The sequence below is a fragment of the Pan paniscus genome, chromosome 1 (genome assembly GCF_029289425.2).
Source record: "Pan paniscus chromosome 1, NHGRI_mPanPan1-v2.0_pri, whole genome shotgun sequence".
NCBI classification, from domain to species: domain Eukaryota; kingdom Metazoa; phylum Chordata; class Mammalia; order Primates; family Hominidae; genus Pan; species Pan paniscus.
In genome coordinates this window covers 197,732,330-197,756,297 of record NC_073249.2, presented here as the reverse complement: position 1 = coordinate 197,756,297, position 23,968 = coordinate 197,732,330, and the positions used below count along the sequence as shown (strand labels likewise).

At 43.5% G+C, this 23,968-nt stretch overlaps 1 protein-coding gene across 27 annotated transcripts in view; it reads left to right on the top strand.

The window, feature by feature from the left end:
* Window positions 1-23,968, top strand: part of EPB41 (erythrocyte membrane protein band 4.1) — a 231,737-nt gene that overhangs the window by 198,687 nt on the left and 9,082 nt on the right. For 12 of the 27 annotated variants that reach the window (XM_055095881.2, XM_034959588.3, XM_055095919.2 and 9 more), the window contains 2 exons: window positions 10,796-10,924; window positions 22,324-22,425. In XM_055095881.2, coding sequence (XP_054951856.2) covers window positions 10,796-10,924; window positions 22,324-22,425 — 231 coding nt within the window. Of the gene's footprint in view, window positions 1-9,135; window positions 9,586-10,795; window positions 10,925-22,323; window positions 22,426-23,968 lie in introns of all 27 variants that reach the window. The other 15 variants (XM_063593500.1, XM_055095865.2, XM_055095875.2 and 12 more) reach the window with 4 other exon arrangements.

Sequence of the window (23,968 nt, the reverse complement as noted above, 5' to 3'; positions counted from 1 at the left end):
ATCTTGGCTCACTGCAAGCTCCGCCTCCCGGGTTCACGCCATTCTCCTGCCTCAGCCTGAGTAGCTCGAACTACAGGCGCCCGCCACCATGCCCGGCTAATTTTTTGGAGTTTTAGTAGAGACAGGGTTTTACCATGTTAGCCAGGATGGTCTCCATCTCCTGACCTCGTGATCCGCCCACCTTGGCCTCCCAAAGTGCTGGGATTACAGGTGTGAGCCACCGTGCCCAGCCAACTGTGGTTCTTTTGATAGTCTCTTCAAATATGTAAATCCTTACTTCAAAAATAACCTGAAAAGAAATAGACTCTGGATTGCATTTGTTGGAGTGGCAGCAAAATACCTATAAAACACCCATATCCTGCTTTTTTTTTGAGATGGAGTTTTGCTCTTGTTGCCCAGGCTGGAGTGCAATGGCACAATCTCAGCTCACTGCAACCTCCACGTCCTTGGTTCAAGCAATTCTCCTGCCTCAGCCTCCCGAGTAGCTGGGATTACAGGCATGCGCCACCACACCTGGCTAATTTTGTATTTATATTAGAGACGGGGTTTCTCCATGTTGGTCAGGCTGGTCTCAAACTCCCAACCTCAGGTAATCACCCGCCTTGGCCTCCCAAAGTGCTGGGATTGTAGGCGTGAGCCACTGCGCCCGGCCCATATCCTGCTTTTAATAATATCTGGAATTCGTAGGTCAAAAAAGGGGTAATTTATAACTCATAAAGGCATATATATAATCAGGGTCTGATGATTCTGAGACATAATCCCTTTGCATAAATAGTTTTTGAGAGAAAGCCTTTAGGAAAAAAAATCTTGTTTTCTTCCCCAAAACAAAGAAAATACTGAATTATCATACTTAGCAGGAGCCATTGACTTTTTAAATGAAATTGAGAATCTTCAAATAATATTTCTGTTCAGTTAAATATTTGTCTAATATTCTTTTTTTCATATTATTAAAACCAACTAGATATCATTGCAGTACTTTATATATATAGGCAGCCAATCTTTCTATCATAGCATCTTTTTTCCTTTTTCTTTTTTTTTTTTGAGATGGAGCCTCCCTCCTGTCGCACAAGCTGGAGTGCATTGGCACGATTTCAGCTCACTGCAACCTCCACCTCCTGGGTTCAAGCGATTCTCCTTCCTCAGCCTCTTGAGTAGCTGGGATTACAGGCGTGCACTACCACGCCTGGCTAATTTTTGTATTTTTAGTAGAGACGGGGTTTCGCCATGTTGGCTAGGCTGGTCCTAAGCTCCTGACCTCAGGTGACCCACCCGCCTCGGCCTCCCAAAGTGCTAGGATTACAGGTGTGAGCCCCTGCACCCGGCCAGCATCTTTTTTCTTACAGATTCCCCATCAGTTCAGGTAAGCAACATCTAGATTAACACCTTTGAATCACATTAAGTCTCAGCTTTGCCTTTTTGTCACTGAGGATGGTTCAGACACAGCCATATATTCATCTTCTACTTGAGAAGATCCCTTTAAAGTTTTCAGGCTAATTTGGTATGTGCAGTTGCAGTCTTATATAATCCAATGGCCCTTGATGATGGTCACAGCCAAAGGCAACAACACTGTCAGAATTCTTTACTGATATTAAATGCCAAATTCTGGGTGTCTTGTGTCATGGAGACTTTATATTTTCTTCTGGCCAGTCTTGTCTTCTGGCTTTTCAGCCTTCTTATATGTAAAAATCTAGTGTCAGCCACTCAGAACAGACTCTGTTAAGAGGAGTTTGGGCGCTGTTTGTATGTCTCAAAGTTAAAGTCAGGTTTGCTGTGTGTTATTTTGAGCATAATAGGACATGTCCTGAAGCTGGGCACACTGGCATGTGCCTGTAGTCCTAGCTAATCGGGAGCCTCAGATGGGAAGATCCCTTGGGCCCAGGGATTTGAATCCTGCCTGAGCATCATAGTGAGAGCCTATGTCTAAAAAATAAATATATACATAAGTAAAATAAATAGGACATGTGCTTTGGTCCTACTTGAAATACCTTCTGGTGTCATGGGAAGAAGATGGGCTTTAGAACCAGAGATAGATCTCAGTCTAAACACTAGCTGCTCATCTTTTCATCTATAAAATAGAAATAATGACTACTTCATAATTATACTGTAAATAATTAAATGAAAAAACATGCTCAAGTGATTAGCACAGCACCTGGCACATGGTAAACATACAAAAATATTAGTTTTCTCTTATTTTACTGATGGAGGAGATAAAATGCTGGACTAGACTATGAGTCTGGTCAAATGAGCCACTGTTTATTTCTTCCTAAACATGCTTTTCTAAACATTTTAGTTACAGAATAGCACAGGACAAAGAAGAAGTTCTCAAGTGACCTGGATTTACCTAACATACCTTCAACACGTTTTTACTGAGCATCTATTACATACCAAAAACTGTACAAGAAAGATAGAGAGCTAAGTAAGACAGTAATAAGTTCTCATCCCCCAAGGATTTCATAGGCTAATGGAAAAGACAGATGAATATGCCAGTGATGATAGGGTACAATGGGAACAAAAGAGGACTGGTATCTAAACATACTTCAGGCAGCCAAGGAAAATCTAGAAGGAATGACAGTTGAGCTAAGTGTGGACTTCCAGGCAGAAGGAATAAGATTTACAAAGGCACAGAGATAATAGAAAGATGCTCTGTCCTAGGGAATACAAATAGTTTTGAAGTAATGGGGAGAAGGATATATGTGGAGTTGTAGCTGGATGAAGCTGGAGAGAGAGGTAAGGGTCAGATTTTAAAGTATTTTCTGTCTTACTAAAACCCAGTGAAGGGTTTTAAACTAGAAAACTGAATTTTCAGTGTTTAATTTTAGAAATAAGCACTTTAGCAGCATAATAGAGGACACGTTCAAGGAAGATTTGAGATGAGAAAGAAGGAAGGAAGAAAGGAAAGAAGAAAAACTGTTGAGGGCATTTGTGGTAACCTGGATGAGGCGTTCTAAGAGCTTTAACAGGCCGGGCACAGTGGTTCACACCTGTAATCTCAACACTTTGGGAGGCTATGGTGGGCAGATCACTTGAGGTAAGGAGTTCAAGACCAGCCTGGCCAACATGGTGAAACCCTGTCTCAACTAAAAATACAAAAATTAGCTGGGCATGGTGGCACGCATCTGTAACCCCAGCTACTTGGGGGTTGAGGCAAGAGAATCACTTGAACCCAGAAGGTGGAGGTTTCAGTGAATCAAGATTGCACCACTCTACTCCAGCCTGGGCGAAGAGCTTGAACAAAGGTAGTAAATGTGGGAATTGATGAGGGAAACATTAAAGCAAATAGATAAAGTAGATATTAAAATGGAATAAAAATGCCTTGATGACATAATCTCTGGGGGTTAGCGGATAAATGTAAGGAAGAAGTTGAAGATGATTCTCAGAATTCTGGCATGGATGATTGGATGGATGGATGGAGATGCCTTCTACTAATATGATAGAAGTGACGGAGGGGCCGGATGTGGTGGCTCACTCCTGTAATCCCAGCACTTTGGGAGGCTGAGGCAGGTGGATCACCTGAGGTCAGAAGGTCAAGACCAGCCTGACCAACATGGAGAAACCCTGTCTCTACTAAAAATACAAAATTAGCCGGGTGCGATGGCAAATGCCTGTAATCCCAGCTACTCGGGAGGCTGAGGCAGGAGAATTGCTTGAACCTGGGAGGCAGAGGTTGCAGTGAGCCAACATCGCGCCATTGCACTCCAACCTGGTCAACAAGAGCGAAACCCTGTCTCAAAAAGAAAAGAAATGATAGAGGAAGTTGGGGTGGGAAGCCCAGAGAGCAGCAGAGATGAGTTTAGTTTGCAACATGTTGCATTCTACACCCCTGGGAGGATGCTCAACAAATAATTGTCTGTGTTGTCCTGGAGATCTGGATAACAGTGTCAACTTGAGAAGTTGATTTGACCATATGTGAGTGTGCTATAAATGGTAATCCAACCCAACTGTTATGTTTTTCTTTTATTTCTGAAGACTAGTACATGTTAGGTGCTCAGTAAATATTTGTTGAGTTGAAATTACTGTGGCTAGGGCTTTTATCATTGTTGTCTTCTATACATGCTTTGGAAAAAAAGAGATTGTTCTGTCTAATTTAACTCAGCAGTAGGCAAGTTTGGGTCAGGTGGTGCTGGCCTAAGTAATGTTTAGTTCACAAATAGCTTCTTGATGACAGACTACTACTTATCACTTGAACAAACTGGCACAAAATTGGCTCTTACTTGATTATCTTAGGTATTTGTCTGATTATTAATCAGCCTTCTCAGTTGTGACAAATTATTTGAAGAAGCCCAAAGTTCCTCTCCATGTGAATGGGTTTAGATAGCTATTCACAATGCTAGGACTAGCATGTAGCAATTTCAGAAAGCCTATTTGTTTAATACCAGCTGATCTATTTTTGGACAGCTCTATAGCCACTTGCCTGACTCAAAAGAAACAGTGAGATAAGTGCCCTGGAAAGTAGCATAGCATCTTAACAATATGACAAATTCATTCTAGTGTCCCCCAGGCCCTAGGACATTATAGGTGCTCTGCTCATTGGTTGGTTGAATTAAATAAGTATAGTACTTTAGAATTTACAATATGGTTTCATATACAGTATATTATTGTATTTTATCTTCAGAACCCTATAAGTCAAACCAAGTATTATTTTCATGTTAAATATGAGGAAATTCATACATTCTTGTCAAGAATAATTGCTGTATCTCAGATACATTTGCAGACAGAGACAGCCTTGTTGTCAGTCTTTCAGTTCCATCTTTCATATCCTAAGTCATATTTGTTATCAGCCAATGAAAGATCTACCTAATATGAATTCAACTAGTGCCAGTTTGAGATGCTTTTGAGTTGCATGTTTCAAAATGGCTTGGGAGTGAAGCTGGCCTGAAGTTCCTGTGTGCAGTGTGTCTTTCCTTGCCTTTATGGAGCCCTGGTTAATATTCATCACAATGGAGGCTGGTTTACAAGTTAAGGAGCAGCAGTGATTTTCCTAATATAATACCTATAACATGGATTTGAGTACTACAGTGTGTAAGCTGGTTCAAACTGTATTGTTTACTCATAGGAACACCTTCTTACCTTCTTTTTTTTTTTTTTTTTTTTTTTGAGACAGAGTTTCGCTCTTGTTGCCCAGGCTGGAGTGCAATGGCATGATCTTGGCTCACCACAACCTCTGCCTCCCAGGTTCAAGCAGTTCTCCTGCCTCAGCCTCCCGAGTAGCTGGGATTACAGGCATGCGCCACCACGCCTGGCTAATTTTGTATATTTAGTAGAGATGGGGTTTCTTCATGTTGGACAGGCTCGAACTCCCAACCTCAGGTGATCCGCCCACCTCAGTCTCCCAAAGTGCTGGGATTACAGGCGTGAGCCACCGTGCCTGGCCAGGAACACCTTCTTCCTTTCTTTATTGTTTCTCTGTGGTTTGTAATATGGTCAAAGGCTCTTACCAAGATTTCATGCCTAAGTGGCTTATATACAGCTCTCTGGTGAGCACATGCAGATGTCACTTGCCATAACATTTGGCTTTCGTTAGGTTATTTCTTTTTCTTCTTTTAACTTTTATTTTAGGTACACGCGCAGGTTTGTTATGTAGGTAAATTCGTGTCATGGGGGTTTGTTTTACAGATTATTTTGTCACCCAAGTACTAAGCCTGGTACCCAATGGTTATTTTTTCTGATCCTCTCCTTCCTCCCACCCTCCACCCTCAAGTAGGCCCTGGTGTCTGTTGTTCCCCTCCTTGTATCCATGTGTTCTCATCAGTTAGGTCCCACTTATAAGTGAGAACATGCAGTATTTGCTTTTATTGTTCCTGTGTTCGTTTGCTAAGGATAATGGCCTCCAGCTCCATCTGTGTTCCTGGAAAGGACATGAGCTCGTTCTTTTTTATGGCTGCATAGTATTCCATGGTATATATATACCACATTTTCTTTATCTAATTTGCGATTGATGGGCATTTAGGTTGATTTCATATATTTGTCATTGTGAATAGTGCTACAATAAACATACACATGCATGTGTCTTAATGGTAGAACGATTTATATTCCTTTGGGTATATACCCGTAATAGGATTGCTGGGTCAAATGGTAGTTCTGTTTTTAGCTCCTTGAGGAATCACCACACTGCTTTCCACAGTGGTTGAACTAATTTACATTCCCACCAACAGTGTGTAAGCATTCCCTTTTCTCTGCAACCTCACCAGCATCTGTTATTTTTTGACTTTTTAGTAACAGCCATTCTGACTGGTGGGAGATGGTATCTCACTGTGGTTTTGATTTGCATTTCTCTAATGATCAGTGATACTGAGCCTTTTTTCTTATGCTTGTTGGCCACATGCATGTCTTCTTTTGAAAAGTGTTCATGTCCTTTTGCCCATTTTTTAATGGAGTTGTTTCTTTCTTGTAAATTTGTTTAAGTTTCTCATAGATGCTGGATATTAGACCTTTGTCAGATGCATAATTTGCAAATATTTTCCCCAATTCTGTAGGTTGTTTACTCTATTGATAGTTTCTTTCACTGTGCAGAAGCTCTTAAGTTTAATTAGATCCCATTTGTCAATCTTTGCTTTTGTTGTGAATTGCTTTTGGCATCTTCATCATAAAATCTTTGCCAGTTCTTAGCTGGGCACTGTGGCTCATGCCTGTAATCCCAGCACTTTGGGAGGCCGAGGTGGGTGGATCACGAGGTCAGGAGATCGAGACCAGCCTGACCAACATGGTGAAACTCCGTCTCTACTAAAAACACAAAAATTAGCTGTGCGTGGTGGCACACACCTGTAGTCTCAGCTACTCTGGAGGCTGACGCAGGAGAATCGCTTGAACTTAGGAGGCGGAGGTTGCAGTGAGCCAAGATCACACCACTACACTCCAACCTGGGCGAGAAAGTGAGACTCTGTCTCCAAATATATGTGTATATTTGCCAGTTCCTATGTCCGGAATGCTATTGCCTAGGTTGTCTTCCAGGGTTTTTATTAGTTTTGGGTTTTACATTTAAGTCTTTAATCTATCTTGAGTTGACTGTTGTATATGGTATAAGGAAGGGATCCAGTTTCAATATTGTGTATATGGCTAGTCAGCTATCCCAGCACCATTTATTGAATAGAGAATTCTTCCTTTCCTCATTGCTTGTTTTTGTCAGCTTTGTCGAAGATCAGATAGTTGTAGGTGTGTGGCCTTATTTCTAGGTTCTCTATTCTGTTTCATATGTCCATTTTCATACCAGTACACCATGCTGGTGTTTGTTTTTTGTTGTTGTTGTTTTCTTATTTTTTTTTCTTTTTTTCTTTTTTGAGGCCGAGTCTCATTCTATCACCCAGGCTGGAGTGCAGTGGCTTGATCTCAGCTCACTGCAACCTCCACTTTCCGAGTTTAAGCAATTCTCCTGCTTCAGCCTCCCAAGTAGCTGGGACTACAGGCACATGCCACCATGCCCAGCTAATTTTTGTATTTTTGTAGAGGCAAGGTTTTGCCACGTTGGCCAGGGTGGTCTCAAACTCCTGACCTCAGGTGATCTGTGCCTGCCTCAGCCTCCCAGAGTGCTGGGATTACAGACATGAACCACCATGCCCAGCCTACCATGCTGTTTTGGTTACTGTAGCGTTGTAGAGATCTTTCACCTTCCCGGTTAGCTGGCATTCCTAGGTGTTTTATTCTTTTTGTGGCAAGGTTATTTATTTTTCAAATGACTAATTCATTTCCTACTAGTGTGAATTCCTTCTTCTTCCACCTAGAGCACCTTTCTTTTAACTTTAGGAATAGGTCCGTCTACTGGGATGGTATCTTCTCTTCCACATTCTCTTCCATGTGCAGTGGTCCCTCAATATCTGTGGGGCCTTGGTTCCAAGACCTCCCCTGGATACCAAAATCCACAAATGCTCAAGTCTTGGATTTAAAATGACATGGTATTTACATATAACCTATGCATATTCTCCTGAATACTTTAAATCATTTCTAGATTACTCATAATACCTAATAAAATATAAATGCTATGTAAATAGTTGTTATACTATATTCTTTAGGGAACAATGACAAGAAAAAAGTCTGTACATGTTCAGCATAGATGCAATTGTTTTTCCAGATACTTTTGATCCATGGTTGGTTGAATCCATGGATGCAGAACCCACAGATACAGAGTGGTGACTCTACTTGCTTTAGAACTGTTTTTCCTGTGGAGTGAGGTATTTGGCCCAGGAGGGAACTCTGTGTTTCCGGAATTTATTTCTCTTGGAGGTTGGAGGTGTTGTGTCATTCATCTGTGAAGAAATACATCTCAGCTGCTGGGTCATTTTAATTATTTACAAAGAAACATTTCACCATTTTTGATATCATGTTTGATGCCATGACAGTGATTGAAGTAAGCCTGTGCTAGATGTACTCAACTTCTGTCTCCCTGACAACTAGTCTAGATTTTAGCTTCTCCATGCAGGGCTAGTGTGAGGATACATACAGTTTGGAAATATGAAACATTTTTCAACCTGATTAGGTTCCTCAAGAATATGTTTTACCTGTAATCCCAGCACTGTGGGAGGCCGTGGTGGGAGGATTATGAGAGGCCAGGAGTTTGAGATCAACCTGGACTACATAGTGAGACCCTGTTTCTCCAAAACATGTAAAACTTAGCCAGGTTTTGGTGGAGCATACCTGTAGTTCTAGCTACTCTGGAGGCTGAGGCAGGAGGATCCCTTAAACCCAGGAATTCAAGGCTGCAGTGAGCTATGGTCAGGCCACTGCACTCCAGCCTGGGTGACAGAGTGAGACCCTGTCTCAAAAAAAAAAAAAAAGAATATATTTTGATTGATGCACAAATTGCATTGTGTCCTGTGCATAGTAATAACTTAGGCATTTAGGAATGACAAAGTAACTCCTTTAAGTAACACAAGGAAGACCATAGGAATATAAATTGCTGGATAATTGTTTTTCAGATTAACAATGATATAGAAATAGGACCAAACTTAGGTTGGAACTGCTTAAGCTGCTGATAATGTGTAGTGAACAGCAGCTCTTCCTTTTGACCATGTTATCAGCTAAGATTCTTAGTTTATATTAGTAGCAATATTTTTGAGGCTTCCAAAAATCATTGTTGATTCTCAGAGTTCATTCTCCCACTTATACCTAATCTTCTTGCTTTTGTATCTGTTCATTCATTTGTAGAGTATAAATGGCATTCGCACAGAGGAGGTGGCTGTCGTGACAAAGGGGCCATCTACTAACCCTGACTCTGAATGGGAGGGTCCCAAGCATTCGGTAGTTCCTAGTAAAAGCCAGATGACCACCTCGTCGGAGTCTCTGCAAAGCTTTGCCTTTGGCTCCCTCTCCATAAGCAGCAAGGAGACAGAAGAGAAGGAGGAGGGGGCAGCTGGCTATCTTGATATTAAGGAGATGCCAAGAGGCCCAACTGGGGAATGTATAGGAGTGGAGGAACAGGCCAGTGCCTTAAAGTTCTCAGTAACACCAGCTTCCTGTCAGCTGCAACCTGGTGTAAAAAAGGCAGAGAGTAGTGAAGAACATGTTACACCAGGAGAGCCACTTGGAAAACAAAATGGATCATTTCTTGACTTTCATGTGGGTAACCAGTTCCCCACCCTCATTCGAAGTTTCCAGGTAGTAATTTATTCAATGATGCAGGTCTAATGACTGTCTTTGGAAGAGGGCCAGAATCTGTCCTGTGGAGGAGGTGGTGGTGGTGTGGTGAGGGTAGTGGCCTCCCTGCCGTTTTCAAAATCACAGACTAAAATAAAGCCTTTGATTGTGCCAAAGAAATTCATTCAGAGCAATTAACTGCATGGCTAGAAATGCTTTCTTCTCTGATAACTTAACAAAACTCCAGCTGTCAGTCTTTATGAAGCTGGTTAAGTGTGTTCATCTTTTCCTTGCTCAAGTGTGGGCTATGGAAAGAGGTGAATTGCGGTGACTTCTGTGGTGAGGAGGCTTCAGTGTTCTGAGACCATGCTTAAAAAATTCAAATACTCTTAATTAAAGGGGCAACTCATCTTCTTATGAGATTTCAGGCCCCAAATAATGTATGTACTGCAGCCACATTGTGCAGCCCACCACTCCCACTGACCCCACCCACAAGAGCATTCAGGATCATAGGCACTGATTTCCTATGCTAAGGTGGTTGGCCACTTAACCTTATTACAATCAAATGGTAGTTTCAGTGTGATTTATACTCCTGGGGAAGGTGAGCAGATGGACAAGAAGGCCTTTGGTATTCCACTAATGTTCATTCTTCTGAAATTCTGGGATTAATCACCAGGTGGTGGTAGAACTGATTGTTTTTTTCTTTCCAGTTTTCCAAATACTGTCTCTTCTCAATAACTCCAAAGTGAATCTCTGACATTGATTTGAAAGAAGTTAATGAATTCGAGGGTAATGCATTCCATTGCCACTGCTGTTTCATGTACCATTTGTACTTAGTGGAGGAAATGTGGCTGATTTTCTTAATTATAATGGTACAGACACAAGGACAAATCAAAGTGATTGCTATTTGGCAAATCGTTTTATATTCAAATTCTGAAGGTCAGTCTGAAGTGTTTTATATCACCAATCATAACTGTCTGCTCTTACAGCTTTCCATTAAGCTTATGAAACTGATTACAGTAATGCTGCTTTTTAATATCCCTCATGATTTGACACCTTGTCAGGGTTACTTTGGAATACTGTCGAAGTCTTAGGCAGGGTAAACACCTTTGTAGATTGAGCTAGCTCTGTACTTAATTAAAGCTAACACTTTGATCAGATCAGTGTCAGAAGATTACTTCTCCATTGCCTTCAGAAATACTCTAGTAACTCTTTCCTTACTGCTTCACAGCCTCCCCTGGTGAAGACACAAACTGTCACCATCTCAGATAATGCCAATGCTGTGAAAAGTGAAATCCCAACCAAAGACGTCCCTATTGTCCACACTGAGACCAAGACCATCACTTATGAGGCTGCCCAGGTAGGACATGTTTTGATGCTTCAGAACCAAAGGCTGCAAACAAAATTAATAACCTTTCTTCACAGAGTTTCTAGTCATTTATCACCAAGAATACCAGGTTTTTCTGGGGCAGTTCTTTTTAGAAGAGATTACTGGTCTAAGAAGGTCCCAGACTACTTTATCTAAAGCAAAAAATTGAGCAGAGCACACTGGTGTGTGCCTGTAGTCCCAGCTACTCAGGAGGCTGATGTGGGAGGATCTCTTGAGCCCAGGAAACGCCATCTGAATATTTTTTTTTTTGAGACAGAGTCTCGCTCTGTCACCCAGGCTGGAGTGCAGTGGCGCAATCTCGGCTCACTGCAAGCTCTGCCTCCCGGGTTCACGCCATTCTCCTGCCTCAGCCTCCCGAGTAGCTGGGACTACAGGTGCCCGCCACCACGCCTGGCTAATTTTTTTGTATTTTTAGTAGAGACGGGGTTTCACCGTGTTAGCCAGGATGGTCTTGATCTGCTGACCTCGTGATCCGCCTGTCTTGGCCTCCCAAAGTGCTGAGATTATAGGCGTGAGCCACCACGCCTGGCCTAAATTTTTTTTAAAGCAAAATTGTCTTAGATCTGATTGCTTATATCCACCCAATTCATTTGCATAAGGCAGTCTAGTGTAATGGTTGAGAACATGGGCTTTGGGTCTAAAAAAACCTGAGTTCAAGTCCTGGCTCCTCCACTTACTGACTTGGACAAGTAATTGAATATCTCTGAGCCTTGATCTCCTCTGCCCATGACGTTAATATCTACTTCATGGTGTTATGAGGATTTAAGTGTTTTTTGTTTGTTTGTTTTTTGAGACGGAGTCTCAGTCACTCTGTTGCCCAGGCTGGAGTGCAGTGGCGTGATGATCTCAGCTCACTGCAACCTCTGCCTTCTGGGTTCAAGTGATTCTCCTGCCTCAGCCTCTACAGTCATGTGCACATGGCTAATTTTTGTATTTTTCGTAGAGTTGGGGCTCACCATGTTGGCCAGGCTAGTCTCGAACTCCTGACCTCAAGTGTTCTGCCTGCCGTGGCCTCCCAAAGTGTTGGGATTATAGTTCTTTTTAGGAGAGATTACTGGTGGCCGGGTGCAGTGGCTCACGCCTGTAATACCAGCACTTTGGGAGGCCGAGGCAGGCAGATCACGAGGTCAGGAGTTCAGGACCGGCCTGGCCAACATGGTGAAACCCCATCTCTACTAAAAATACAAAAATTCGCTGGGTGTAATGGCAGGCACCTGTAATCCCAGCTACTCAGGAGGCTGAGGCAGGAGAATCTCTTGAACACAGGAGGTTGCAGTGAGCCGAGATTGCTCCACTGCATTAAAAAAAAGAAGAAGAAGAAGAAGAAGAGATTACTGGTGAGCCACTACGCCTGGCCAAATTTTCTTTTCTGAGAAAGGGTCTGACTCTGTTGCCCAGGCTGAAGTGCAGGTGGCATGATCTTAGCTCGCTGCAGCCTAGACCTCCCAGGCTCAAGCAGTTCTCCCACCTTTGCCTCCCAAGTAGCTGGAACTACAGGCATGCACAGCTGCACCTCGCTAATTTTTTGTAGTGACGATATTTTACCATGTTGCCCTGGCTGATCTCAAATTCCTGGGCTCAGAGGATCCAACTGTCTTGACCTCCCAAGATGTGCCACTATGCCCTGCTAAAAATTGTTTTACTTCCCACTTTCAGTAAAATGTCTCTCACTTTTGGTAGTTTCAATGGACTAGAATTGATTTATGTTGAATTGTTTTTCTTTTGTTATTCACAGAAGCCAAAAGTAAGAAAAACAGTTCCCTCTATAAACTGAGCTGTTATTTCATTCCTGCAACAAATATTTATTGAGTGTTCACAATATTAAGCCAAAGCAATGTACAAGGTATACATAGTCCCTACCCTCTGGAACTTACATTCTAGTTAGGAGAAACAGGCAATAAAGCACATAAACAATGTATAAGTAAATTTCAGACAGTGGTAAATGCTATAAGGAAACTAAAATGGGGTAAAGAGTTAGACAATATGGGATTACATGAAAGATTGCTGCTTTGGGACTAGGATAATCAGGGAATTCCTCTCTGAGGAGGTGACATTTTGGCTGAGGTCTGAATGATGGGAAAGAGATAGCCATGTGAAGTTCTGGCTAGGTGCTTTCACATAAATCTTTTCACTTAATCCTCACCTCACCATGAACTGGATGATGTTATCTCCATTTAGGAAACAGTGTGGCTTGGTAATTTAAAAGCATGTGCATTGCTGGGCGTGGTGGCTCACGCCTGTAATCCCAGCACTTTGGGAGGCCAAGGCAGGCGGAGCACGTGAGGTCAGAAGTTCAAGACCAGCCTGACCAACATAGAGAAACCCCGTCTCTACTAAAATACAAAAAAATTAGCTGGGCGTGGTGGCACATCCCCAGCTACTCGGGAGGCTGAGGCAGGAGAATCGCTTGAACCTGGGAGGCGGAGGTTGCGGTGAGCCAAGATGGCGCCATTGCACTCCATCCTGGGCAACAAGAGTGAAACTCTGTCTCAAAAAATAAATAAATAAATAAATAAAATAAAAGCATGTGCATTGCAATTAGAAAAAAGAGAATTAGGGTTGGTCACAGTGACTTTAGGGTTGGTCACAGTCACTTTGGGAGGCTGAGGAGGGAGGATCAGTTGAGACCAGTAGTTCCAGACCAGCCTGGGCAACAAAGTAAGACCCCCATCTCTTTTATATATATATAAATAAAATATTATATATATATTTATAATTATACATATTAAATTATATAATTATATATTTAATACAACATATAATTATATTAAATATGTAAATTAATATATAATTACACATTAAATATATTATATATTATATATATATTAGCTGGGTGTGGTGGCATAGCTGTAGTCGCAGCTATTCAGAGGCTGAGTTGGGAAGATTTCTTGAGCCCAGGTGTTCAAGGCTACAGTGAGCTAGAGTCATGCCATTGTACTCCAGCCTGGGCAACACACCAAGACCCTGTCTCAAAAAAAAAAAAGAGGGCCGGGTGCAGTGGCTCACGCCTGTAAACCCAATACTTTGGGAGGCCGTGGTGGGTGGATCACCTGAGGTCAGGAGTTCAAGACCAGCCTGACCAACATGGTGAAACCCCATCTCTACTAAAAATACAAAATTAGCCGGGCACGGTGGTGCATGCCTGTAATCCCAGCTAGTCGAGTGGCTGAGGCAGGAGAATCACTTGAACCCGGGAGGTGGAGGTTGCAGTGAGCCAACATGGCGCCATTGCACTCTAGCCTGGGCAACAAGAGCAAAAGTCCATTTCAAAAAAAGAAAAAAAAAGAGAAAGAGAGAAATAGAATTTGTATCCTAGCTCAATCAGGTAGGTACCAACTAGGTAACCTTAGGCAAGTTGCTAATCTCTCTAAGCTTGTATTTCCTTGTTTGTAAAGTGGGGATAATACCACTGACCATTGCAAGCTTTGGAGGAAAATTAGGTGAAATGATGTCTGCAAAGCACTGGGCATGTTTATGGACACTTAGTGTCAGTATGCTTCCCTATTCTCTCTTTCGTGGTCTAGAGTGCAGATTTTGAGTTTGGTACATAATGAGAGTTTAATTAGCCAGGCGTGGTGGCGTGCACCTATAGTCCCAGCTGCTTGGGAGGCTGAGGCAGGAGAATCGCTTGAACCTGGGAGGTGGAGGTTGCAGTGAGCCGAGATCATGCCACTGCATTCCAGCCTGGGTGAAAGAGCGAGGGTCCATCTCAAAAATAAATAAGTAAATAAATAAACAAATAATGAGAGGTTGCGTAAAGTTTATCGATACTAACAAAGTGGCATAATTGAAGCAATGAGCCAGGCATGGTGGACGCACCCATAGTCTCAGCTGCTCGGAAGGCTGAGGCGGAGGCTCCCTTGAGCCCAGGAGTTCGAGGCTGCAGTGAGCTGTGATTGTGCCACTGCACTCCAGCCTGGGGGACAGAGTGAGGCCCTGTATCAAAAAAACAAAATGAAATAAAGTAGGGAGAGGTCTGGGACCAGGAATATGACTAGAACATCTCTGGAGAAATGCTTGTAAAGAACTGAAGTGTCTGAGGAAACAAGAAAAAAGAAATGTGTCAGTCGAGAGAGACAGAGAAATGAATGAATAGGTCTTGGCAGTGAAGGGGACTGAAAAAGAAAGGAATAGGAAATTACTTAAAAATTGTACACGCTATTAGCCAGAGGATATAGGAAATAATTACTTCATATGGCAGAATCCCTTTAAGTTGTCACTACCATGGAAACAAGCTAAATGTCCATCAGTGGAGAGCTGGTTAAATACATTATGGTACATCCAATTAAGGTAATTCTGTGTGGCCTTTAATAAAAGCTTCTGATGGGAACAAGCTACATGATAAATTGGTAAGTGAACAAGCATGGTGCACTATGGTGGTACTGTTTATGGAGGGGAGAAGGGATGTATATTGCAGCTATGTGTGTTTAGGTTTGTATATCAGTACACTCTCTCTGAATGGGTACTAAAAAACAAAACAAAAAACCAACAACCAAAATGTATAGTGGCCCCTGATGAAGGAGACTGAGACTGCAGGACTCGGGTCAGGAGTGGGAGGGAAATTGACTTTTCACTGTAAAACATTTTGAAGTATTAAAATTTTTATAGCATAAACATAGCCAAAAAATTTTATTTTATTATTATTATTATTATTTAGAGACAGTCTTGCTCTGTAGCCCAGGCTGGAGTGCAGTGGCATGATCTCAGCTCACTGCAACCTCTGCCTCCCGGGTTCAAGTGATTCTCGTGCCTCAGCCTCTTGAGTAGCTGGGATTACATGTGCATGCCACCACACCTGGCTAATATTTATATTCACATTTTTATTTTTATTTTTGTTTGAGACAGAGTTTCCCTCTTGTCGCCCAGGCTGGAATGCAGTGGTGCCATCTCGGCTCACTGCAACCTCCACCTCCTGGGTTCCAGCGATTCTCATGCCTCAGCCTCCCAGGTGGCTGGGATTACAGGCACCCACCACCACACCCAGCTAATTTTTGTACTTTTAGTAGAGACTGGGTTTCACTATGTTGGTCAGGCTGGTCTTGAATTCCTGACCTCGTGATCCACCCACCTTGGCCTCCCAAAGTGCTGGGATTACAGGTGTGAGCCACCGCACCCAGCCTGATTTTTATATTTTTAGTAGAGACAGGGTTTCACCTTGTGGGCCAGGTTGGTCTCAAACTCCAGGCCTCAAGTAGTCAGCCCGCCTCGACCTCCCAAAGTGCAGGGATTACAGGCATGAACCACCGCACCCTGCGCCCCCAAAATTTAAATGGTTCAAAATAAATTGTTTTAAAAGTTAGAGCCACACTGACCACAGAAGTCCCTGTGGTGTGGGTGTAGGTAGCTCCTACAAAAAAAGGAAATGGAAGCAGTCATTTTAAAATATCCTGACATATTAGAGAAATATAAAGGCAGCGTGATATTCTTGACAGAGCCTGTGGGCTTTGGAATTAGAGTGACTTAGGTCTTAATTCCGACATTTGCTAGTTTTGTGACCTTGGGCAAGTCCCTTATCTTTTTGAGCCTTAGTTTTCTCTTCTGAAAAATACTGTGATCAAGTTATTGAAATAAGCACAATGTTTGCCTGGTATTTATTAGCTATTCATAATGGTAGCTATTATTATATTGCATTGTTAAACATTTGCCTTTATTTCATTTTAACCAGGCTTAAGACAGTCAAGATACAAATTGCTTTTTATTTTATTTGTTTGTTTATTTATTTATTTTTGAGATGGAGTCTCACTCTGTCACCCAGGCTGGAGTGCAGTGGCGCGATCTCGGCTCACTGTAACCTCCACCTCCCAGGTTCAAGCAATTCTCCAGCCTCAGCCTCCCAAATAGCTGGGACCACAGGCATGCGCCCCCATGCCCGGCTAATTTTTTTATTTCTAGTAGAGATGGGTTTTGCCACGTTGGTCAGGCTGGTTTCGAATGCCTGATCTCAGGTGATCTGCCCGCCTTGGCTTCCCAAAGTGCTGGGATTACAGGCGTGATCCACTGCTCCCGGCCCACATTGCTTTTTATTACTTATGCTAGACAGTGGGGTAGAGTGGGGAAGAGTGTTGACTTTCGAGTCAGAGTCAGATTTCCTGGCTTTGAACCTGCCCTGTCACTAGTGTGCAGTCAAATTACTAAATCGCCATGTGCCTCAGTTTCCTCATTTGTAAAGTGTGGCTAATAGTTGTACCTCATAGGATTGTTGTCAGGAATAAATGAATTAATGCACATAAATGTTTCCAAAGTGCCTGGCAGATAATAAGCACTAGATACTCATTTGCAATTGTTATTATTTATTTACTATTTCTACTTTTGCTTTTATTATCTTGCTGGATAAGTAAGCCTGAGCACCATTTTTTTATTTATTCACAGTCTCTGTGCTTTGGAAAACATGGTCAGAGGGGATAGTTTTTACGTGTAGTTTTTTATGTGTGTATATGGGTGTGTTTGCGGTAAAATTTACATACAGTGAAATGCACAGACAGGGTCTCGCACTGTTGCCCAGGCTGGAGTACAGTGGCATGACCACAGTTCACTGCAGCCTCGACCTTTTGGGCTCAAGTGATCCTCCCACCTCAGCCTCCTGAGTAGCTAGGACTCCAGGTGCACACCACTACATGTGACTAACTTTTTAATTTTTTTTTTTTTTCGAGACGGAGTCTCGTTCTGTCACCTGGCCTGGAATGCAGTAGCATGATCTCAGTTTCACTGCAACCTCTGCCTTCCGGGTTCAAGCAATTCTCCTGCCTCAGCCTTCTGAGTAGCTGGGATTACAGGTGCGGGCCACCATGCCTGGCTAATTTTTGTATTTCTTTTTTCAGTAGAAACAGGGCTTCGCCATGTTGGTCAGGCTGGTCTCGAACTCCTGACCTCATGATCCTTCCGTCTCGGCCTCCCAAAGTGCTGGGATTACAGGTGTGAGCCACTGTGCCCGGCCTAATTTTTTAATTTTTTGTACACACGGGACTCACTTTGTTGCTCAGGCTGATCTCGAACTCCTGGGCTCAAGCAATCCTCCCTCCTCAGCCTCCCAAAGTGCTGGTATTACAGATGTGAGCCACCATGCCTAGCAATTTGATTGGTTTTGACAAATGGCTATACATGTGTAACCAAGACACATTTAGGATACAGAACATTACTCCTGAAACTGGCTTCATAGCCTTTTCCATCTGATTTCTACCCCTTTAGGCAGCCAGTGCTCTGCTTTCTATCAGTATAGCTTAGTTTTGCCTGGTTTGGACTTCATGTAAGTAGAAGTATACAGTAGTACACTTTTGTGTATGGCTTCTTTCTTTCTTTTTGAATTGGAGTCTCACTCTTGTCATCCAGGCTGCTGGAGTGCAGTAGTACCATCTCAGCTCACTGCAACCTCCACCTCCCGGATTCTAGTGATTCTCCTGCCTCAGCTCCTGAGTAGCCAGGATTACAGGTGCCCACCACTTCACCTGGCTAATTTTTGTATTTTTAGTAGAGACGGGGTTTCACCATGTTGGCCAGGCTGGTCTTGAACTCCTGACCTCAGGTGATCCACCCACCTTGGCCTCCCAAAGTGCTGGTATTACAGGCCTGAGCCACCGTACCCAACAGTGTCTGCCTTCTTTCTGAATATAATATTTTTTAGATTCATCCATGTTATGTGAATCAGTAGTTCCCTCTTTTTTATTGCTGAATAGTATTACATTGAATGAATATACCACAATTTGTTTATCCATTCATTTGTTGATGGACAATTGGATGAATTTCAGTTTGGGAAAATATTAATAAAGCTGCTATGAATGTTCATGTACAGATCTTTTTTTTTTTTGAGACAGAGTATGGCTCCGTTGCCGAGGCTGGAGTGCAGTGGCATGATCTCAGCCCACTGCAACCTCCGCCTCCTGGTTCAAGCGATCCTCCTGCCTCAGCCTTCAGAGTAACTGGACTACAGGCATGTATCACCATGCCTGGCTAATTTATTGGTATTTTGTGGTAGAGATAGGGTTTCATGATGTCGGCCAGGCTGGTCTCAAACTCCTGACCTCAGGCAATCCACCTGCCTCGGCCTCCCACAGTGCTGGGATTTGAGGCATGAGCCACCGTGCCCGGCCACAAATCTTGTTGTGGGCGTTTCACTTATCTTGAGTAAACATCTAAGAGTCAAATTGCTGGGTCATAGGACAAATGACCAGTATGAGGAAACATTGGTAAGAGGATCAAGGAAAACAGGCCCTGTATGGGAACAGGGTAAGTAGGAAAACATAACGGTGTCTCCTGCATCTTTAGCATTCTTCAGAGACAGAAAAGAGACTAGAGGGAGCGGGCAGGAGGTAGATAAAGATAGAGTCACAGGTTTATAGAGGAGTTCTTCAAAAAGCTTTAGCCCTTCTGGCATGCAAATTCATGTTATAACAATTTATAAGCTAATTTTATTTGTATAATTTCTTTGTATGCTCACAACAGTGCTACGGTGTAGGCAGAACACATATTCCCATATTGCTTTTATTTTTTATTTTATTTATTTATTTATTTTTTTGAGATGGAGTTTCACTCTTGTTGCCCAGGCTGGAGTGCAGTGGCGCAATCTCAACTCACTGCAACCTCTCAGCCTCCCAAGTAGCTGAGGTTTTTTTTTTTTTTTGAGATGGAGTCTTCCTCTGTTACCCAGGCTGGAGTGCAGTGGCACGATCTCGGCTCACTGCAACCTCCACCTCCTAGGTTCAAGAGATTCTCCTGCCTCAGCCTCCTGAGTGGCTGGGACGACAGGCGTTTGCCACCACACCTGGCTAATTTTTGTATTTTTAGTAGAGATGGGGTTTCACCATATTGGTCAGCTGGTCTTGAACTCCTGACCTCGTGATCCGCCTGCCTTGGCCTCCCAAAGTGCTGGGACTACAGGTGTGAGCCATTGCACCCAGTCCCCAGTATTGCTTTTATAAATGAGAAAACTAGACTGGGCGCAATGGCTCACGCCTGTAATCCCAGCACTTTGGGAGGCTGAGGAGGGTGGATCACCAGAGGTCAGGAGTTTGAGACCAGCCTGGCCAACATGGTGAAACCCTGTTTCTACTAAAAATACAGAATTAGCCAGGTGTGGTGGCATGCGCCTGTAATCCCAGCTACTTGGGCGGCTGAGGCAAGAGAATCGCTTGAACCCAGGAGGTGGAAGTTGCGGTGAGCCGAGATCCCACTATTGTACTCCAGCCTGGAGAAAAAGCAAAACTCCCTCTCAACAAAAAATAAAATAAATAAAACTTTAAAAACCAAATAAATGAGAAAACTAAAGCTCAGAGAAGTCAGAGTGACTTGCCCAAGGTTCCACAGCTGGTTACTGTCTGAGTGGGGACCCAAACCCCAGACTTCAAACAGGGAGTTTCTTGCCCTGAGTCCTAGTTCAAACACCCATTAGAGTCTTGGACAAATTCTTAACCTCTCTGGAGCTCTGTTTTCTTAACTGTACAATGTGTATAATAATGGTTCCTCCCTCAGATATTGAGAGGCATAATTGAGATAACAGTTGAATTATATGCTTGGCACATAGTAGGAGTATAATAAATATTAGTTGAGTCTGAATCTAAAGTAGATGACTGGTCTTGGCTGAAGAAAATATTAGTTAGCGGCTGGGCGCGGTGGCTCAAAGAGCTGTAATCTCAGCTCTTTGGGAGGTGGAGGTGGGCGGTTCACGAAGTCAGGAGTTCGAGACCAGCCTGGCCAATATGGTGAAACTCCATCTCTGCTAAAAATACAAAAATTAGCCAGGCGTGGTGGCAGGCACCTGTAATCCCAGCTACTTGGGAGGCTGAGGCAGGAGAATTGCTTGAACCTGGGAGGCAGAGGTTGCAGTGAGCCGAGATCACACTATTGCACTCCAGCCTGGGCAACAGAAGCGAAACTCCATCTCAAAAAAAAAAAAAAAAAAAAAATACAAAAATTAGCCGGGCGTGGTGGCGCGTGCCTATACTCCCAGCTACTCAGGAGGCTGAGGCAGGAGAATTGCTTAAACCCAGGAGGTGGAGGTTTCGGTGAGCTGAGATCGCGCCACTACTCTCCAGCCTGGGTGACAGAGCAAGACTCCGTCTCAAAAAAAAAAAAAAAAAAAAAAAGCTAATGTTTGAAAGGTATTTGTGAACTATAAAATGCTATACATGTGCTTAATTATTGTCACTAATGTTGACCTGTGGCTACGTTCCTGCCTCTTATTTCTTTTTTTTTTTTTTTTTTTTTTTTTGAGACAGAATTTCGCTCTTGTTGCCCAGGCTGGAGTGCAATGTCGCAATCTCAGCTCTCCACAACCTCTGCCTCCTGGGTTCAAGCTATTCTCCTGCCTTAGCCTCCCGAGTAGCTGGGACTGCAGACATGCACCACCACACCCGGCTAATTTTGTATTTTTAGTAGAGATGGGGTTTCTCCATGTTGGTCATTCTGGTCTCGAACTCCCCACCTCACGTGATCTGCCCCCCTCGGTCTCCCAAAGTGCTGGGATTATAGGCCTGAGCCACCGCGCCCGGCCCCTGCCTCCTATTTCTGATCCATTCCTGTCACTGACTCAGTGCTAAGGAAACTATACCCATCCAACTTTTTTAGAAGGAACTTTGTGCCCAGGGAATTTATTTTATTTTATTTTATTTATTTATTTTTAGACAGAGTCTCACTCTGTTGCCCAGGCTGGAAGTGCAGTGGCGGGATCTTGGCTCACTGCAACCTCCACCTCCCAAGTTCAAGCATTTCTTCTGCCTCAGCCTCCCGAGTAGCTGGGATTATAGGCAAGCACCACCACGTCCGGCTAATTTTGTTTTTTTAGTAGACACAGGGTTTCACTCTGTTGGCCAGGCTGGTCTCAAACCCCTGACCTCAGGTGATCCACCCGCCTACACCTCCCAAAGTGCTAGGATTACAGGCATGAGCCACCGAGCATGGCCCAATTTATTTTATTTGTTAAGAGGTTACCCTGAAAAAAAAAAAAAAAAGAGGTTACCCTGGCCGGGTGCGGTAGCTCACACCTGTAATGCCAGTACTTTGGGAGGCCGAGGCAGGCGGATCACCTGAGGTGGGGAGTTTGAGACCAGCCTGACCAACATGGAGAAACCCCATCTCTACTAAAAATACAAAATTAGCCCGGTGTGGTGGTGCATGCCTGTAATCCCAGCTACTCAGGAGGCTGAGGCAGGAGAATTGCTTGAAACCGGGAAGCGGAGGTTGCAGTGAGCTGAGATCACGCCACTGCATTCCAGCCTGGGCGACAAGAGTGAAACTCCGTCTCAAAAAAAAAAAAGAGGTCATTCTAAGGGAATGAGATTTTTGCATCAGAATGTGCAGCTGAAGAGCAAAGCTGCAGCCTGCAACATTTGCCCAGTCTTCCTGAGAGGCATGATGATGAGCCATGCTTTCTTCTGCAGACTGACGACAACAATGGAGACTTGGACCCAGGAGTCTTGCTGACAGCTCAAACTATCACATCTGAGACCCCAAGCAGCACCACCACAACTCAAATTACCAAGGTAACAGACCAGCTAGAACCTCTTTATGGAACCCAGGGGCAGGCTAAGCTTGCTGCCACCTCTCTGCAAGAAGGACCCTAGTCCATAAGCAAATATTTTCAGCTCCATCCCTAGTAAGCCACATTATTCAAAGAGTCCTGGATGGAAAGGCCCTGCTGCCTTCGCCAGCAATAAATCTAGGGAGATATCCTGAGAGTATCCCTGCCTACTTAGTAGTCTCCTAAAGGTAGGTGTGGTTGTTCTCTTTACACATCTGTCTCTCTGGTCAGTGAGTCCCCTGTCTGGCTGTGGAAGTAAGTTTAAAAAGTCAGCATGGCCAGGCATGGTGGCCCACACCTGTAATCCCAGCACTTTGGGAGGCCAAGGCAGGTGGATCACCTGAGATCAGGAGTACGAGACTAGCCTGACCAACATGGTGAAACCCCGTCTCTACTAAGAATACATAAATTAGCCGGGTGTGGCGGCATACACCCGTAGTCCCAGCTATTCGGGAGGCTGAGGGAGGAGAATTGCTTGAACCCAGGAAGCAGAGATTACAGTGAGCAGAGATTGCGCCACTGCACTCCAGCCTGGGCGAGCGAGCAGACTATCTCAATAGAAAGTTAACTTAAGGGGCCAGGCGTGGTGTAATCACACCTGTAATCCCAGTACTTTGGGAGGCTGAGACGGGTGGATCCCTTTAGCCCAGGAGTTTGAGATTAGCCTTGGCAACATAGTGAAACCTCATCTGTATAAAAAAATACAAAAAAAAAGAAAAAATGTGCTGGGCATAATGGCGCATGCCTGTGGTCCCAGCTACTTGGGAGGCTGAGGTGGGAGGATCACTTGAGCCCAGGGCATCAAGGCTGCAGTAAGCTGTGATCATGCCACTGCACTCCAGCCTGAGTGACAGAGCAAGACCCTAAAACCTATCTCTGTAAAAACAAAACAAAACAAAAAGTCAGCTTCAGGGAAATTATTTTTGGTATTTTTATACAACCATATTTTCCAAGCCCAAAATCAGAACTCTGGGTCTGAGGAAGAATTTTTACAGCATTCCAGGGACAAGGCCATGAGAACTTGTTTGGATGCTTAAATATTGGAATTATTAGAATGTAGTTTATAGGAAGCAAGAGAGAGAAAATATCTAAAATTGGAACTACCCCCAGAAAATCAGAGGCAATCGATGTTTGCTGTAACACTAGAGGAAAATACTTTTTTTAATAGGTAAGAAATATAGCTTCTTGACCAAGCTCTCTCATCAATACACAGATGACTGGAAACTAGTTAACTTAATGTGTCTAGACCTTGGTTTTCCTCATCTACCAGAAAGAGAAATCTACCCACCCTCAGGAGATTATGTGAGGACCTTTTGACATCAATAATATGAAAATGCTTTAAAATACAAGAGCCCAGTTTCAAGCTGTGTGACGTATTTGTTCATAGCCTTCAGATTTTTTTCCTCTTGAAAATGATCATGGTGGCTCACGCCTGTAATCCCAACACTTTGGGAGGCCAAGGCGGGCGGATCACCTGAGATCAGGAGTTCAAGACCAGCCTGGCC